This window comes from Myiozetetes cayanensis, unplaced genomic scaffold, assembly GCF_022539395.1.
Source record: "Myiozetetes cayanensis isolate MyiCay16 unplaced genomic scaffold, myiCay2020 scf15, whole genome shotgun sequence".
Classification (NCBI taxonomy): Eukaryota; Metazoa; Chordata; class Aves; order Passeriformes; family Tyrannidae; genus Myiozetetes; species Myiozetetes cayanensis.
The window spans coordinates 17,199,186-17,217,816 of NW_026087159.1; the positions used below are offsets into that span (position 1 = coordinate 17,199,186).

The window sequence follows — 18,631 nt, forward strand, 5'->3', positions numbered from 1 at the left end:
TGTAATACATTAATCTGGACATTAATCCGGCCTGGGCATTGATTTGCAATAATAACAGCCACCAGTTTTGAAGTTCCAAGTTCTCAGCGCTGAAAATATCTTCTTTTTAAATACAATTTTGGCCTCTTACTACAATACCAATAAATGGGAGGTATGCATTATTGAGTCTGTTCCTGAAGATGTGTTTAACAGGTTGTGGTCTGTTACACAGCTCAGGGTTCTGCCTCACATTTAGAAGGTGTTTCAGAACACATTGCAGTGTCTCAGTCACAAAGGGTTCCTTGTATTTGGCCAACCATGTTTCTGGTTTGTATTAAAAGCCTAATTTCTTTTCATAGTTTTTAGACCTTGGCTAACTGTGTCAGCCTTTGTAGGACAGAGTATCTACACAGCCTATCATGGGTTCTGGGCCTGCCAATTTATTAATTTCCCTGTGAATTCCTGGCTTTGGGTGAGGGAAGTCGCTGCACTGGCTGGTCGTGGTGGGTGTGCCTGGGTGCAGCAGTATGTCCATGTCCCTTCATCTGTGTGTCACCAGCTTTGGGGTGGCTGGTGCAGTTCTGCAGCTTCAGGGATGCACACCCCACGTCTGGGATGAGCAGATCCATGTGCTGTTCCCTTCGTGAGGATCTGTGTTGTGTTAAATAACGCAATCCACTGGGAGTCATTTGTGTGATTTTCTCCTTAATTCCTTTTTGCTTTGGAAACTCCCATGCCCCAGAGTAACAGGTGATGTACATTTTAAAATAAATACCCTCTAAAGCATCGAGCACTCTTGCCTTCCTCAGAGCAAGGACAATTTTGTCTCCTCTCCCTGCAAAAACCATTCAGTTGCTCAGATGAACTCACTTTGCCTTCAGTGTGCTCTGTGAGAGACAAGTCTTTTGCTTTCCACTTTCAGTAAGGACAGGCTTTTTGGGTAAAATGAGTCTAGATGTGGCATTGCTGACATTTCCAGTCAAGTCTTGCTTATCCATGGTGAAAATCCGTGATGTTGTGAATTGGCTACACCACAGGCACGGGGATGCTCTGGATGATCTCTGTGCTGTGCCTCTGCACTGGGTCCCTTAGTCCAGGGCTCAGGGCTCCCCAGCAGCCTCATGCCCCTGACTGGGGGCCCCAGAGCCTAATTGGTACACATTTTGTAATATCCAGTTTGCTTCTCTGCATTTCTCTGCTCCTTGGGTAACTGAGACACAGCTGTCCCTCCTGCCCCGTGGGCTGTACTCGATGCCCCGATGTTCCAGGGCCCGGTGTGTGCTGAGCAGCACACTGGACTGGGGCTTTATGGGCCCTGGGAACACAGCTGAGGAAGCCTGACTGCTTCCCCACCCCACAGCACAGTGCAGGCTCAGCCAGCAGGACTGAACTGGGTGTAAATCAAAGCCCAGCTCTGGCCTCTGCTCAGGAAGGATTTCAGCACAGCTCCAGGTCTTTGAGGCAGGTACACAATGTGAGGAGTCCCTTCTGGGGGCAGGAGACTGGGATTTGCATGGGCATTTGAGGTTTGGATCTTGAGGAATGTTCAGGCATTTGTGTGCTGTGCTGTGATGAGGGATCTGTGCTCTTGGCCCCCAGTCCAAGGTACCAGGAGCTGCTCTGGCTCTGCTGGACAAAGGTGTTGTTTTCCCCTGAGCAGTTTAAACTTAGAGTTCCAGACCCAGTCTCATTATTTATCTGAGCTAAAAGATTATGGCCAGTGGTTATTTGTAATTACTCTATGTGACAGATATGCCATGAGGCAAGAGGAGGCTCCGTGTGCCCTGCACACAGAAGGGATTGGGAAGCAATTCCAGGGACATATGTGCCATCAGAGCCAGGGCTTGCTGGTGCTCCAGAGACAACTCAACCTGCCTGGCCAGTGCTTTAACTGCGGTGACTCTGCCTTCTCCTCAGTGCTGCCATGGCTTTATAGGCACTCTCAGCTCTCCAGTGGATCTGCATTCCAGCTGTTGTTATAAATAGGAATGACATGGGCAATAACCATAATAAGGTGGAAAATCAGACTAATCCCATCCCCTGGGGTGTGCTGCTGTGCCCTGTCTGAGCCTAGGTGATCTCCTGCCTGCCAGGTGATATCTCTTCAAGAAAATGTGAACCAATGAAAAACAGAACAACCCAGTCCTAATGAACCTTTACATCTGTACTGACTCTCCACCTTTAGAGATCTATATAAAGCTTCCAATCAAGTGTGACAACCTCCCCAGAATATGGGGCTATCACAGGCTCTTGCTCCAATCAGCCTCTTTCAGCTGAAATCCAGCCATGGTTAAAATCATCAAAGGGCTTGAAAGCAGAAAGGGAAATTCTTTGACTTGTGCTTAACCTTTGGGTGATTGCACCTCTTCAGAGAATAAGCAAATCAAGTGGAACTGCCCTCCCATTTGTTTGGTGGATGAGCCATGCAGAGACCCACTAAGATTTGGTATTATTCACTTTGTGTAATTTCTGACGAGAGGTTTAAAAATAAATCCACAATCAGAGGGACTGTTGGGAGATTATGCAAGAGTGAAGAACAGCGTGATGGGGTGGGGTGAAATTTTCTTGTACCCTTCCTTGTGTCTGCTCCTTCAGCTCGGTGACCCTGTGGGGAGAACCACAGTGAGAGGCTGGACTGAAGCACAAGAGGCAGGACCCAGCACCCCACTCCCCTCCCTGCTCCCTGTCCTGCGGGGGATCCTCTGAGCTCTGATTTCTTTGCACACCAGCTCTCTGTATGCCCTCCTTTGAAGATGTTTTGGGTCTGGAAGGGCCTGGTGAATACAGTGGGAAATTCCATTGTTATTTGAGGGTGCTTTGATGTTGGCTGAATAAAGGGCATGTCTGTACAAGAACAGTTGGAACAAATGGCATCGGCTCACCATGTTTCTCCATCTCCCCTCGCAGCCTGCTCCTGTTCCTGCATCCCTCTCCTGTGGAGGAGTACACAGTTTATATAACATTGATTTGAAAGGGAACTACCCTGAGCTTTTATTTTTTACTGTTAGAACTCTATTGATGCAGAAATAAATGATGTAATAGAGAGATATTTCCCAGCCTTAAGATTATTCATATTGCTATAGTCCTGAAAACTTTGAGGTACCTGAAATTTCCTAAGGAGATGATGACCAATGGTAGGTATCTTTGGGGTTTTTTTTTTGGGAAAGTGGCACTTCATTAAATGCAATTTGGGCTAGTGGGAAACTCAGTGCTGGAAACTCAGTGGGCTAACGATGATCATTTATCTCTGGAAGAGGTGTGGACAGGTCAGAGTGGTTTGAGTGGCCAGTCTGTGCCCCTTTCAGTCTCCAGGGACCACTCAGTCCCCCATTCCTTTTTCAAGTTGGCTCATAAGAAGCCAGTAAGTGCTGATTAGTTGAAAACATTTAGCAAAATGTTGCAGTAGTGGCTGATTTCACTCAAACATGTTTAATCCTCGGCTGCCTCACTGCAGGCAGGGGCTGAGGGGGAGCAGATGTTCTCCTCCAACTGTGTGTCCTGGCTTGGGAAGTGGGCAAAGCCAGGGAAAATGCACGAGAAGCATCGGAAGCAGAGGCTCAACCATCCCCCCAAAATAGTCTTGCAGACCCTTTGCAGGGTCGCAGCTGGTTCACGGCTCACAGATTTAAACCCTGCCTGGGAGTTGTAACCCTTAGTGCAGAGGTCAGTGTGCTTTAGGAAACCATCCTGGGTGGGGATCCTGGGCTTTTTTAATCAGGATGTGCTATGGATACGGACTGTCAGGTAGGAGGGGACGTGGTGTGGGGGGTCTGCTACTGCAGGAGGGTGTTTCCTGGCATCCCCCTTCCCCTCTTCTCCTTTGGCTCCAGACCTGCTCTAGTAACAGGGTTAGGCAGAGTGATTCCACCAGGTCCTGTAACAGGGAGTTGTTCTGGTTATTCCTTCCAGTTTTTATTTTGCTGCTTACTTCGACAGGGAGAGTTAATTTATCTTGGTAGTTATTTTATCTCCACCAAGACATGGTCAGAGAGAAAATTGCAAAATCCTGAGTCAAACTACCACTTTTGACCTCCTTCCTTGTATTCCTTGGAAGCTGCCACTGTGGCATTAATGCCAGTCCTTCTCCTTTGGCTTTGGAAAGCACGAGGGAAGAAGGAAACAGTCGGGATCATCAGCCAGATGGGCCTTTCTGAGCTTTCCCAGTGCTGATGGGGACACTTCTTCAGCATCCCTGCCCTGCTGGGCTGGCACTGGTTGGGACTTGCACAGTCCTCTGAGACCCTTTATTTACTGTTTGTTGTTATTGTCATTTTATTTTGGCAGCACTTCTTAATGTAATTCAGGATTTCCAGTGGCCACGTTCCATCCTGGAAGAGAAAGCAAACTCCTCATGGACCTTAAATAGGAATGATTTAATTCCTTCCCCTGAGTTTGCTCGCTGTTGTAAAGCACTCACCTGTGGTAGCTGAGTGTTGGGAGTGCCTTAAATGAGCATCTGCAGAGGGAGAGTTCGTGACTGAATTGTTGGGGGTTTGCAGGGGGCTTTGGGAACCTGTGGGGAAATTCCCTGGGAAGGCTGAAGTGTGTGTGATCCTGGTGATACAGGGATAACACCCCCTGTTCTTAGTGTGTTCCAGAAATAGGCCAGCTGTGCATATAATTAAAGGGAGCATTGTCTCTTTTCCCTTTTTTCTTTTCCTCCTTAAGTCAATTCGTTTGTGGTGCTGGGACATGGAAGTGGCCCCTCACCTGTGTGTCCTGGAATTTACCTTTGCCCATTCCCAGGTGTTTGCTGGGAGGTGAGGAAGGGCCCAAGGTAGGCAGTGACTCTCCCAGTAGCTAATCTGGTCTTCTGCCCACTGAGAAAGTTTTTTCTCCACCCCAGAGAGTGCTCTGGTGTCTCCTGTAAAACTGGCAACATTATTCTCAGGTGTGTTGTTCCAAAATGCTCCTGGCCATTTCTGCACTGATGTTTCGTGGTGAAAGTGCCAAGGAATTTTCTCCTTGGGCTCTTTAGTTTGAACAACCAACTGACAAGAATAATTGATTTTAATAGGAACTAGGACTTTCACCTGGAAGACAAAACATGTTCAGGGTATGTCAGAACGAATGTACTTGTCACCTCCTGCATTTCTTCTCGGTGCCTGCCTCTTCTCATGGGTAGGACACTTTGCCCAAGTGTCTGTGTCCTCACTGTTGTAAATTTACAAGGCTGAGATTCTGTGAATTCTCCTGGTGGCCACGGAGAACATGACTCTATTTCCAGCAACCTTCACCACACAGAAAACTGCTGTGTCCAGAGGAGTCCTGTTTAATATCTGACTATTCCTACTGTGATTATTAAGGTTAAAGGCAGGTCTTTGTTACCCCATTTTAGCGATGGCCAAATTGTAGCTGGGAGGAATGTAAGATGCTGGAAGTGCAAACTTCTGCATCAGCCAGTTAAACCCAGAGAATCAAAATCTCTAGGGCAGGATTCACCTGCCTGGAAGGTGGGTGGCTGAAATAGCCCAGGTGAATCCCACCCGCTCCAGATGAGTCTCTTCACTGGTTAAAAAGGACTCCAGATGAGTGTCTGAGCTACTGGGTGGTAACACTGTGGGAGAAAAAGTTCCTTTCAAGGTCTTTCGGCTCTGACCACAGCACTAAGACCCAGCTTTGAAAGCGAGAGAGGTGAACTTTCTGGAGTGAAGAGCTCCTGTGTTGAATTCTCTCAGAAAATAATATTTCATGCTGACCTTTCTCCAGTTCATCATCTCCTGCTGCTGCAGATGTCAGGTCCTGTCTCCATATCCCTGCCCTGAGAGAGCTGGATGGCTCCACAGATGCAGCAAGATGTCTGGCAAGATAAATTAAACCGGATCTTTTAATTTTAGGCTCTGACATTCTCTCAATGGACTCAGTGCATGTGATGGCTGGAACTCCAGTTCTGCCATCCCACTGCCATCCTTTTTTATCAGGCTGAGCTGTGTTTGCATTCTGAAAGGCCAAGGCTTGCTTGCAGGGTTCCTGGCACGTGGATGCCTTCCTTGGGCCAGCAATAAGGACCAGGGGCTGGGAGGGACCAGCCAGAGGGGCCTTTCTTCTGTGAGCTGGCACGAGAACCAAGGCCTTGGAGCCTTTCTCCTTGACATCAAGAAGCACCTTGCAAAGCCTCCCTGGCTCCTGACATCCCCTGAAAGCACCCTCCAGAGCTCTGTGTTAACAGCAGAAAAAGGCTGAGGTGTCACCCCCTGTCCCTCTCTGTCCCTCTGCAGTCCCTGCCAGCCCTCAGAGCTGGGATTTTGTTGCTCCGGCTCGGAAATGCATTTTTGCAAAGTAGGCAAGGATTGTTTAAAACACAGTCCCTCTGAAGTTTGGTTTCAGCGACGTTTCTGTGGCAGTTTGTGCCCAGAACTGCCTGTGTGTGAAGTGACAGCAAAGTCTATGTCAGCTGAAGCAGAAGCAGCAGGAACAGGGCTCCTGCGTAACAGCTCCGTTCCTGGTTCCTCATCATTGGAAAACAGACTAAAATACCCAATGGCATTAACAAAAGGAACAAGTGTCAGGCCAACCCGAGTCATTTTTTGACAAGAAAACCGATTTTCCAGCCAAAGAGAACGTACCCAACTGCATTTACTTAGATAAGCTGAATGCAAGATCCCAGTGAGCCACGGGTGGGAGGTGGCCGAGGGCAAAGGGGGACATGTGAGGTATTACTGCAAGATTTCTGTGACACTGGAATAAATTTTTCATGCTGTTTCACAGATCTCTGGTAAGGTCTCTTTAGGAATAGTATTTGCAGATCTGGTCATCTGCGTTCAGGGAAGATGCAGGGAAAGTACCTGGATGCCTAAGAGGACTGACGAAATGCCTGGGGGAAGGAGGAGCCGTGGGCCAGGACAGGGCTGGAAGGGCAGAACTTGCTTAAATTGGGAAACCACACTTGGACAGGGGCCATAAATACTGCAGAGGGGAAGCAGCGGTGAAGGAGAAGAGCTCAGTCCTAGCAGAAGAGCAGATGGCTCTTAATTGGTCTTGAGTGGGGATTTCTTCAGCTGTGGAGTTTCATCCCCTCCAGATCTGTCTTTGTCATTTAAACTGGTCCCTGTTTCTGAAAAGATCCAGGACCCTCCATTTAGAGCAGAGCAAGGGGTGGTGAGGAAGCACTGAAACATGTCACTACCTTGGCCGAGAACCCAGATGTTGCCCTGGAATCAGAAATCAGTCTCTGTAACTGTTATTTCTCCAGATGTAGTTACCTTGCTTTGCTGAGTGTTGGGGTGAACTGGGGGTCCATCACCATCTGACTTCAAGTGCTGCTCATTTGGATGGGACCCTCTGGTGCCCGGCTGCTTCCAGCTCTGTATCCAAAGCCCAGGCACGGGATAACCCCACACTAAAGCAGGAGATGCCTCTGCCATGGGTTCAGGTTGTTGCTTGACTCTTCAGTGAGAGCTTGGCACTAAGCTGTGTGTTTGCTGTCTCATGTCAGGGGGTCTTGTGAGGCTCGTGTGTACAAGTCCCCTGTGCGGTACAGCCGTGTTTCTTTTGCAGCTGATTTTGGATTAGAAAGGATGATTTGTTGAAATGGAAGCAGAAGGAATATTGTTTTACTTTGCTGCAGGAACAAGAGGGGCCCACTGCCTAGACCTGTCTGGGCTTTGAGGATGAAAGTTAAGCCTTGTAGATCTCGTTGCTTTATGTACAACTGACTAATAACTGAAGAGCTGGAACTACAGGTCTGATTGTCCCAAACCCAAGGAGCTTGATTTCTTAAAGGAAAGCCAGTTCAAGGCAAATGGTAGATCAAGTCCTTTAATCTGTTGACTGGATTGCCTGTAGGACATGAATGTCCTTCTCTTTTTATGCCAAGAACCCTCAAGCAGTGCTAGAAGGTTCCCTGCAAGTTCTCAGTGTGCAGTTGGTGATTAGCAGGTGTTTTGGAAAGCCAGTCTTAGGAAAGAGCCATTAAGAGCTCTGTAACCATTGCTTGGATAACCACTGTGATGCGTCTGTGTGCTTTGTGTTCCCTGCCTGAGCCAAGAGGACACTGTGGCTGGAAGAGCTTTGCCATGTGGAAGGTCTGTAATGGTCTGGGTCTGTAGTTGTCACAGTGCTGAGCTCTGTCCTTGTGAGCTGAAACTGTGACTTGGAGGCGAGCCCAAGTTCCATGTCCAGGGCGTCTCAGGGGCAGAATTAATGAGCAAGGTTCAGGATGGCCCTGACAGGCTAATAAGCATATGGGTGAAGGGTGTGTTTGCTGGGGCAGCCTCACTGCTCAGTGCAGAGTTCCTGCAGTGGGCAAAACACAAACACAATTTACTCTTCTGTTGAAAAACACACGACTGTCGTTCAGAGGAGCAGTGGGTGTCCCGGGGACGGATGGATGGTTTGTCTGGGCAAGCACAAGCAGCAGTGTTGGGATCAGTCCTTCCTGCCAGCATTAAGCAGGAGTTTCATACCTATCTCAGCCCCAAGGCTGCCAGAGCTCCAGGAGGGTTTGGATGATCCTCTGGGGCACAGGGGGTGACTCTTGGGGCTGGGCCTGTGCAGGGCTGAGGGTTGGACTGGATGGTCCTCGTGGGGCCCTTCCAGCTGAGCACGCTGTGTGGTGGTGTGTGGTTCTGTGGAGCTCGGTGGCTCTCAGTGATAAGATCAGGTCCGTGCCACGGTGCTGGCCCCGCTCTGAGGCTCCACACAAGTGGTGTGCTGTAGGTTCTGTCAGACACCGCTGTGGGCTCAGTCCAGTTTCCAGCAGGCTCTGCTCTGTCAGCACAGCCAGTGCCAGCAGGTTTCCCTGAGCTGGGCTGTGCCCCAGGTCAGGTCTGGAGTAGGTCACCAGGATGGCACCATGCCCTTCTGAGCTGGGTAGCTGGAGGATGTCAAAAGCAAGGGATGTCAGTGCATCACCAGCACTAAAATGGGGAACTTCCACTTAAAAAAAAAAAAGTGTTCTTCTAGTTACATGTGCTGCCTTTGCTTGGATTTGCATGGAAAGCCTCCTGAACCTCTGGCATTCCAACTGAGCAAACTTGCTCTGAAGTGAGAATTCCTTTGCAGGACACCATCGCTTGGTTTTGTTCCGTTTTTGGGAAGTGTGCATTCTGCTGGTGGAATTGTCCCCGGGAGCCGTGCCCCTGCCAGATGTGCATGCTCCTAACACAGCGTGGTGGCGGGAAGGAGGTGGTGCCGCTGTCCCAGGAGCTGGGGCGTTGCATGGTGGGGAGCAGGATGGTGGGCCGTGAGGGGGGAGTTTCCGTGGACTGGAAGCAGGGCAGTTGTTGGCCGCTGGCTGAGCGCTTTGCTGTGTCTGCTGCTGTGCACGTGCGGGGGTGTTGGGGATCAGGACACGCATTGACTGTGGTTTTCTGTCTCCCAAGCTGATCAGTGGTGGTTCCATTGTAAGTGCTGAGGCAGTATGGGATCACGTCACCATGGCCAACCGGGAGTTGGCGTTTAAAGCAGGAGACGTTATCAAGGTCCTGGATGCTTCCAACAAGGACTGGTGGTGGGGTCAGATCGATGATGAAGAAGGATGGTTTCCAGCCAGCTTCGTGAGGGTGAGTGACTTTCCTCTTTTTCCTGCTGTAATGAATCACTGCTGATCAGAGCATCAAGGAACTGAGCTGTTGCTGTGTTTGTTCTGCTTAATTCCACTGTGTCTCTTTTCTGACAAAAAATGGGGAGCAAGGAGGGTTTCAAAAGAAATTAGTGGGGTAGAGGGAGGCTCTGGTTTTATGTGCTCTTGGGATGTGGAGTTGGCCTTTGCTGTGTGTCTGTTGTGTCCTCCCTCCTTAAGCAGTTCTTTGTAAAACCAGTTCAGTTTTGTAGGACCTGCAAGTAGATGGTTTGGTGGGACTTAGAAGTTCACCAGGTACAGGGGATGCCCTTGGACATGTTCAGGGCCAGGCTGGATGGGACATGGAGAAACCTGGGCTAGTGGAAGCTGTCCCTGCCATGGGGTGGAACAAGGTGAGCTTTAAAGTCCCTTTAAATCCAAACCATTCCATGGTTCTGGGATCTGGATGAGCTTTGTGTGGCACAGGGAGGTGTCAGCCCTCCCCTTTTCCAAACCACTGCTGCCTTTTGACTCTTCAGCAGTTTTGGATGTAAAATTACTTCATCAGTTAGTCTGTGACCAGCTCTGGTTATTTTTTTAAGGAGGCAAAGAACCATTTTGTCTCTGTTTTTCTGCTGTAGCAGGTTTGCTGTCCCAGCCATCTCCAGTGACAATCCAGCCTTTTACAAATAAGGAGGATTTGAGCATTTAATGGGTTTTTTTTTACCACTATGTGACAAAAGTGCAAAGGGATAAGAAGATACCCTTTCTGCTATAGTCAGCTCCTGCCACATTCTTTGGTTGCTCCTGAGCCTTCCTCAGGGAGTCAAGATGTCACCTTTGACCTTCTGCCCTTCCCTGTCCTGTCTCTCCTGCCTGGGGTTCAGGAGGCAGGATCAGAGATTGAATTCCTTTAGAAGCTTAGGAGATACGGTTCAAAAAACGCAGATTTATTTTGCCTTGTAAGATTGTGTGAGATTTGACTCTTGCCCCACCCTTCCAGACCATCTGACAAGCTGGGCAGTGGCCAGGGGAGGACTGTTCTCCCTGAAACATGCACTGAATTCATTCTGCATCCCAAGGAGATCCCACGTTTGCTTTGGTTCTCTCTCTGTCTCACCTTCTTCTCCGAACCCTCCCTCTTCTGGGCATCCCTGAATCATCAGCATCTCTGTGTGATTGATCCCTTCACCTGGGAAATAGCCATGTGGATTAGGAAAATCGGGTAAAATTGTATGGTCTGGTGTTTCCTCTGGTGTTACAGTGACCACCAGTGAGGAACTCAACCCTTTGCTTGGTGCTGCCTCCCCAGCACACAATTTTGTCCCCTCTGATACTCAGGGTGCAGCTCTTGGGTGTCCCCCAGGACTGGCCAGTGCCAAGAGCAAGAGATCAGTGGCTGGAACTGGAGCCTGGGCCAGCTGAAAAAGATTGTGCTGTTATTCTTTCCCAGAATAATAACACCTTTGTGAGTCTGACCCTGCAGCCAGTGGAGGCAACAAGTCTGGAAAATGGATTTGTATCAGGTGTGATGGAGGTGAAAACCTTCCTGCAGGAACACTCCCACCTGTGTCACTAACACATCTCCTCTGCTGCAGCTGGAAGGGCTGAACAAGAACAGTCTGTCTCAGTATTTTTGCTTGATTTAGAGACTAAATATTCTGGGCCAGTTTAACTCCTCAGTGTATTGACCAGTGCTGTTTTCTTTGGGATTCTGGGGAGAAGATTTACCCCCCCTTTTTTGTGTGATGTCATAAACATCCTGTTCATGGGAGGTTTGAGAACAGTCTGCTTTTGCACTGCCCTGTTTTCTGGATCACCCAGCAGCTGAATGAGCAAGTCCCAAACCCATGGATCATTCAGCTTGGCTGAACTCTCCCTCCTTCCCTTCACTTTTCAAAGGCTGGGAGGGTGGGTTTAGAAACTGGGAAAAACAGAGGAGAGGAGTGAGTGACTCTCGACTCTTGTCTCTACGAGTGTGTGATCGACGTCCTGGAACGAACCTCGGTGCTGAGTGTCACGGTGGCCTTGCCAGGCAGTTTTCCTGCCCCTTCTGCCCAAAGTCACAGCCCTGTGGCTTCACTTTTCTCCAGTGAGATCAGTCCTTCCATCAGCTCTGCCAGAGGCTGGCTTGGCTGTTCCATCTGGGAGACACTTGCTGAGGGTGGTGTGGGACCAGCACCTGCCCTGGCCCAGACTGATGCACTCCTGAAGGGGAGCACTGCCTGGCTCTGCTGCCCTGAGGGAGAATTAATATTTAAAAATAAGAACTCTGGCCCATTTTGTCCACAGGTCTTCAAGGGAGGCTGGAGGGGAAGATTTGCCCCCTGGGTTTCCAAAGCAGCTGAATAAGAACTAAAAGAACTGAGAGAAGAGCAGCTGATGGCTCTTTCATCATGGGGAGGCTGGGTTTTGCTCTGTTTTATTTTGAGCCATGATGCCAGAAAACTGCCTGATTTAGCCTTGGTGGTTCTAGTTTTACTTGCAAAATAATTGCCTTTCTTTATTTCTCTTATGCAAGTACCAGGAGGAAAAGAGAACAACAGCATGTTGAATAGCAGAATAGGAATAGCACTCAAGTGAGGGATGGCAGACAGTCCAGACAGGTATAAAAACAAATAGGATTAATTTCGGGATATTTTAGACTTCAGGGCTCTTGTAAGTACTACCAGTGGCTGCAGCAGATCACTGCACAGCTGGGTTCCTCTGAAAGTCCTTTGGATCACTTCTGAGGACAAAACTGGGCTGCAAACCTAGTTTGCAATGACACGTCTGATGCTTCTTGCTCTCCAGCCAGATCATCTGAAAACCTTTGGCAAAGCACTTGGCACTCACGAAATCTCATAGCAGGAAACTTCACATTTGCAAGTGGAGAGGAAAACAGGAACCTGCTGATTCCCTTGGCCTCCTTTACACACAGAGTCAGGGGGTGGCAAACAAAAATTGCCTGTGCATGCAGGAGTTGTTGTCTCCATGCTCACACCTGCAGTAATCCTCTCAGTAGCCTGGGACTTGGCTGGAAGAAAGGGGGAGAAGGGAAAGCCATAGAGTTCTGGGAGCACAACAACTCTCAAGGAGAAACTGGATGGTGAAGCAGTGCTTTTTGGGGGAGAGAAAAAGCCCAACACAGGAGAACTAAAATTTGGAGTTATTAAGGAATGGTCATTGGTTTCTGCAGGGAGCTGCTGCACTCAGGGAGGAGGTTATGAAAACCCGTGAGTCAGAAAGGAGGATAAGAACCAAATTTAAGGCTCAGTACTGAGCTGAGTTTAGGACAGGTGAAGGTGTCTGTGTTGTATTTTAGTGCATGTTATCCAGTGATCCTGGGCACCCACAGGGTGCAGCCATCAACCTCCTGATCAGTGCATGGTGTCTTTGAACGTCCTGTGAACTTCCAGTGGTCTGGCAGGTTGGGAGGTGCAACTGGAAAAGCCAGCAGGAATTTTAAACAGGAATTTTAAACTTTGAGTTTAAAATTGTAGTGGACAAAAAACCCATATCCTAAGTTTTAGAGCTGAATTTACTGGTCTGCACCCTCTGAAAAGATTAGAAATGAAGTTAAACTTGATTCATCACTAATTCATTAAGATAACTAACTGGGTTGATATCATTTACAATACAGTGCACCAACTAAAACTCCCCTTTCTGGGAAGCACAGGATTCTTACAATTGTTAGTGCAAGTATTTTATATGTGAGTTTTTGCATAGCATCCATCCATTTTGCACATCCAGCATCAACATGTGCTCAAAAAATGAGGCTGAGTGTTGGTAGGGAGGGATTTCCAGCACAGAGTAACTGTCAGTGCTGCACATGGATCGACTGTTGTATCTTGAGGTCTCTTTTAGAAAACAAGTAAGTCTCAAACCAAAATTTTGCTTGCAGAGCCCCCCATCATCATCCCAAACAGCCCAGATGAGACACTCCAACCACAGGAAGTCAAATGGCTTTGTGTTTGGGCTCTGCTGTATTTCCACTGAAAAAGAAATAAAAAAGGTGAAGCTCATGGCTGTTTAGTGCAGTGGAACCTTCCCACAGAACCATGGCAGAGTGCCCCTGTCCTGGGCAGAGGGGGGAGTTATTCCTGGGGGAAGCTCTCCACAGTCTCTTTGGATCCAAGAGGCAGACTGAGTTTCCAGAATGTATTTCTTCTCAGCTCATCAGCAGTGACTCTCCTTCCTTACATTACAAAGCCAAGGTAAAGAGCAAAGCTGGGGCTGAGGAGGTTTTACTGCAGCTGCTTCCAGAGCCTGAGTTGTTGTGCAGAAGTGAAAGGTCCTCCCAAGGCCCGAGCAAGGAGGATGTCTGAATTCTTTGTGTGCTGTACCTCTTCCAGGAGAAGATGCAGGGGTGGAGGAGAGCAGCAGCATGTTCTCTCTCACCATTGCCTTGGTTCCCCCAAGTGTTGTAATTTTAGATTGATTTTCCTGCTGAAAAGCTGCCTTTGACCCACTTTATTTTCTGCTTCTAAAGGAGAAGTGCTGGATAAATTGGAATGAGCTTTTAAGGTGCAGTGGAGGAGGAGACTCTAAACTCAGAGCCTTGTCCCAGGGCCTGGCAGCTCGTACCTTTATTGGGTAGGTGGGTTTAGCTTTTACAGTAGGGGTTGTGACTGCTCTGTACTGCAGATGTAATTCCAAGAGCCAGCCACATCTACTACTTCTTGCCTTTAAAATCTGATTATATCTTGATACAGCAGCTCATCACTTACCTGCTCTTCCCTCTGCTGCAGTCCCTGCATTAGCATTCCCTTAGCAGGGGTGGCAGTGGCACCAAGGTGAGATTTCCAGAGGAAGGAGGGTGGTACTGAGGTGGCATCACCTGTTGGACCTGCAGAGCGGGATGTGCTGCAGTGCCTGCTGCAGTCACTGCCTTCTAAAGGAGATTTTATTCTCCCGTGGCAAATCCAGCATAAAAATAGCTCTGGTGGAGGTCTGGGCGCAGCACAGAGGCAGGATGGGCTGCAGAAGTTTGGGGTTTTTAAAGTCAGGCAGCATTTGAGCCCCGAGTGCTGCCCGTGCTCTGCAGCCGCCCCAGCTCGTGCCCCCCAGACAGGCCACATCGCTCGGGTCCCCACGGGGCAGGCACTGCCACTGTGCCCTGTGCAAGCTGCCTTGCAGGTGCACAACCAGAATTTTAAGGCCGTTCTTTGAGTCAGGCAAGCCAGGCACGAATCTCCACAGCCCCTCCCCTGTCCCCTGCCAAGGGGGTCGTGAGGGAAGAGCCTTCTCCTCCCCAGGAGTCTGCAGTGAGCTCTGAGCTTTCACTCCCCCACCTTGTGCATCCCACGTGCCATCACACAGCAGGGGCTTTTGGCTTTTAGAAAATGGGGAGAGCTGAGCCCTAATTCCTAGTATTTTGATGGATAAAGCAAAGCACTTCCACTTCATTTCAGTGTCCAAGACATTTTTGCTGAGTGGTGGAGCTCCAGCCCCCAGGAATCTGTGCATTTGGACTGCAGGAAACAGGGACTAAGCACAGGGCCAGTTCCTTGGAGCTGTTTTTGTTCACCTCTCATGGATACAGAGCCTGAAGCTGGCCCTATAGAATCCCCTGCTCTTTCCTTTTCCAGAAATAAGGGTATTTTGCACCTCAGGTAAAGGGAATTTCCGAGTCTGAGAATGGAGAGTTTTAGAGGGGAGAGCAAGAACTGGAAGTGGGTTTGCAGGAGGGAAAGAGAGAGAATGCAGGAGCCTGTGAGCTGGAGGAAAGTGAAGGATGGTGAGGCTGGAGGCAGATTACAGAGAAAAAAATTCAGGCTGCAGAAGAAAATAGTGATGGGACCACAGGAGGAAAAAGAGCAACTTGCTTCAACTACTTTTCCTTCTACTGACAGGCGTCCAGTTCCTAGTCCTGGAAGAGGATACAGGGAGGTGGGCTGGTTTCCCAGCAACCAGCATCCCACCCACAGCCCCACAGCTGGCTGTGCCTGCAGCAGGGCAGGGGCTGGGCCCCCGGGGGGCACACGCAGGTCCTCCCCCCTCTCTGAGGGCAGGGAAGGGGAAACACCTCTACAGAGCCCAGGCCAGGCTGGGCTCCCTCCTGGGGGCAGGGAGAGGCTGTGCCTGGATCGCTGGAGTGACACCAGGAGACTGATGATGCTTTACTTATGCAAAGCTCTGCACCAGAGCCCTCCTTGATTGCAAATAAGCAAGTGATCTCCTTAATCCAGCATCAGTTCAACGGAGCAGGAATGGCACACGGGGCACGTGGCTGCAAACAGGGGCACAGCACCAACGCAAACCAGCTCAGGGAGGGAGGGAAAGGGGCAAATCCTGCTGAGCAGGGCAGCGTGGCCAGGTGGGAAACAGTCCTGTGGTGCAGTGGATTTCTGGAGGGTGTTGGAGCCTCTGGCACTCCTGAGCATTTGTAGGGCCAGTGACACTGAATCCACTGTCTTTCCCAGGTGCTGGTGACGCCTGAGCTGCTCACACTGGTGCTGGTTACAAAATCACTGGTGAGCAGATTCCCTGGAATGGCGACAGCTCTCCACGTGTCATTAATCTGCCACATTATTTAATTGTGAGCTAGGATCTGGAATGGCACTTTATCTGCTAGTTTTCTCCTTGTGAATATCCACTGGAAGGAGATTAATAATCCAGATGGCTGGTAAAATGTTTGTTTTATCGTGGTTTCTGATTAGCATGAGATGATCAGTCCTCAGTGCCTATTCAAGTAAAATGTCCTCTACATGCAGTGCATGCACTCAGCAGGGTCAATATGCAATAATTGCAGGTCAGCTCATGCTGGACCAGTGCCATTGGGTGATTTGATGCACCATTTGGATATAGCTGCAAATTGATGAATCAAATTTATAGAATTTTATATCATAGATTCACAACCTGGTTTGGCTTGGAAGGGACCTCAAAGGCCATCCAGTCCCACTCCCACTATCCCAGGTTGCTCCAGCCTGGCCTTGGACACTTCCAGGGATCCAGGGGCAGCCACAGCTTCTCTGGGCAACCTGTGCCAGGGCCTGCCCACCCTCACAGGGAAAAAATCCTTCCCACTATCCCATCTCTCCCTGCCCTCTGGCAGTGGGAAGCCATTCCCCCCTGTCCTGTCCCTCCAGGCCCTTGTCCCAAATCCCTCTCCAGCTCTCCTGGAGCCCCTTTAGAGTGGAAGGGGCTCTCAGATCTGTAACCACCCTGTCAAAGGTCACTAAATTTGCCAGGCACAGTTTTCCCTCAGTGCAGCCACGCTGACTCTCATGAGTCACCTTCTTGTTTTGCATGTACCTTGTTTTCCAGGAGGATCTGCTCCATGATCGTGCTGGGCACTGAGGTGAGCCTGACTGGCCTGTAGCTCCCTGGGTCTTCCTTTTGTCCCTTTTTAGAAGGATATCAATCACACAGAGCATAAACTAGCACAATGCAATGATCAGCTCTCCCTGGCTCCCAGAACTGGTCCTTAGGGAAAAGGGGCTTTTTTTCTTTGACTCTTTTCCTTTTATCTGCCTCTGCAAGTTATTCCATTACGCAGGAGCTGGTCATGACTTCCCAATTAGGGTTGAATTTTGAAATAGGACTGGGAGCCTCACGATAAGCCTGTTCCTCTCCACGTGTACCATGGCCTTTCAATGGGAAACATCACGTAGGATGAGCATTATGCAACTTGAGGTTTTTTCCCTCTGTAGTTTTTGTTGGTTTCTTTTAATTAATTCTTGACACAAAGGGCTTGAAATGGCTCTGGGGGCAGCCTTGGTTGTTTTGATGCTGGGCCTTTTTCATGGAATGGGGGAACCCACACAGTGCTGAGTTATTTCACTTGCATTGCAGAGGTGTTTAAAGGGACACTGAAGGCTGATTTATTGTTGTAGGGTTTTTGATAGTTGGTGAACAGCTGTTGTTATTTATCCTTAAAAAATCAGTGGCAGTGGATGCAGTAATTTAGTCTGCTGTCCCAACCCCCTGCCTGTGCCCACCACAGCCCTGGAGTGCTGAGCAGGACAGGACAGGAACCTCGAGAGGCTACTTGGAATCCAGGTGAGCAGCAGAGCTGACATCCCATCTCTGCTCCCTGGAGAGCCCCACAGGAGCTTCCCACAAGTGGCAGCCACCCATCCTGAGCTGAGACGGGGTGAAACTGGGACAAAACTGGAGTTTTATAAAAAATAGAGGTATTTGCACTGGGAAGAGGGTACACCTGTGTGTTTGTGTCCAGTGCACACTGGAAAGATGGGGAGGAGTGTCACCCCCTTTGCTGTTCCACCCGGCTGTCTCCTGCAGTGCCGCCACTGTGGTCGGAGCCAGTGGGTCACTGAAGCAGAGAGGATCCAGCTTGGGGTGGTAGCACTGGACACAGCTAACCCTTTAAGTGCCACCTCCCCACGTCCCAGCACAGGCACGAGAGGATTTGAGGGCTGGAGGTGTGAAACCAGGGTCAGACCACAGGTCTGTCTCTCCAGGTTGCTGCTCCTGGATGAGTACAAGAGCTTGGGGAGCCCACAGTGACGCACTGACGTCCATATTGCAACGTCTGCCCGAGTTTGTCTGTGATTATCCCTGGGTTTAGGTGGGGAAAGCCTCCTCCAGTTTCAGTGACTGGCCCAAGGTCAGTGGCAGAGCTGCCAGTGTGCCTCAGCTTTTGTGAGTCATTGTCCAAACTTCAAAAGATGCCCTGGAAGAATGACCCAGGCTGGAATTTCAGAGAGCTTTAGAGGCTAAGACAGAAAGCAGGAGTGTTTGAACAGCACAGTGGGATTTATCCTTCCAGCAGCTGAGGCTGGAGAGTGTGGGGTGGGAGGCACCTCCAGCTTCCTCTGGGCCCGATAAAACTGTTGCATTTGTTTTTAATCTAAGGCAGAAGTCATCTAGACTAGAGCTGTGTTTTCTGTCCTTTTGGGAACATGAATCCTGGCAGGAAGGAGCAAAAATTTCATTAAGGAAAAAGTCCGGACTCCTGAGATTCCCAGATGAGGAAGGAGGGAGCGTTCCTGCCGTTCACAAAAGGCAGATGGAATTTGAGAACTCATGGAAGTTCGCAAGCTTGCTGTTTGCCTTGGAGTTTCAAAGCCTTTAGGATTCGTGATTCAAGCTTACACACACAGTTGCTATGATTAGATCTTTCCTCCTTTATGTTTTAAATAAAAATTGAATTTTTCCTCATGATCATCTGACTCGAGGAGGTAGAGCTTTAAAAGTGTGCTCTGT

At 49.3% G+C, this 18,631-nt stretch overlaps 1 protein-coding gene across 14 annotated transcripts in view; it reads left to right on the top strand.

Annotated features, from left to right (window-relative positions):
* Window positions 1–18,631, top strand: part of ARHGEF9 (Cdc42 guanine nucleotide exchange factor 9) — a 129,751-nt gene that overhangs the window by 52,351 nt on the left and 58,769 nt on the right. For all 14 annotated transcript variants that reach the window (XM_050310618.1, XM_050310624.1, XM_050310620.1 and 11 more), the window contains one exon: window positions 9,303–9,482. In XM_050310618.1, the coding sequence (XP_050166575.1) occupies window positions 9,303–9,482 (180 nt within the window). Of the gene's footprint in view, window positions 1–9,302; window positions 9,483–18,631 lie in introns of those variants that run through there.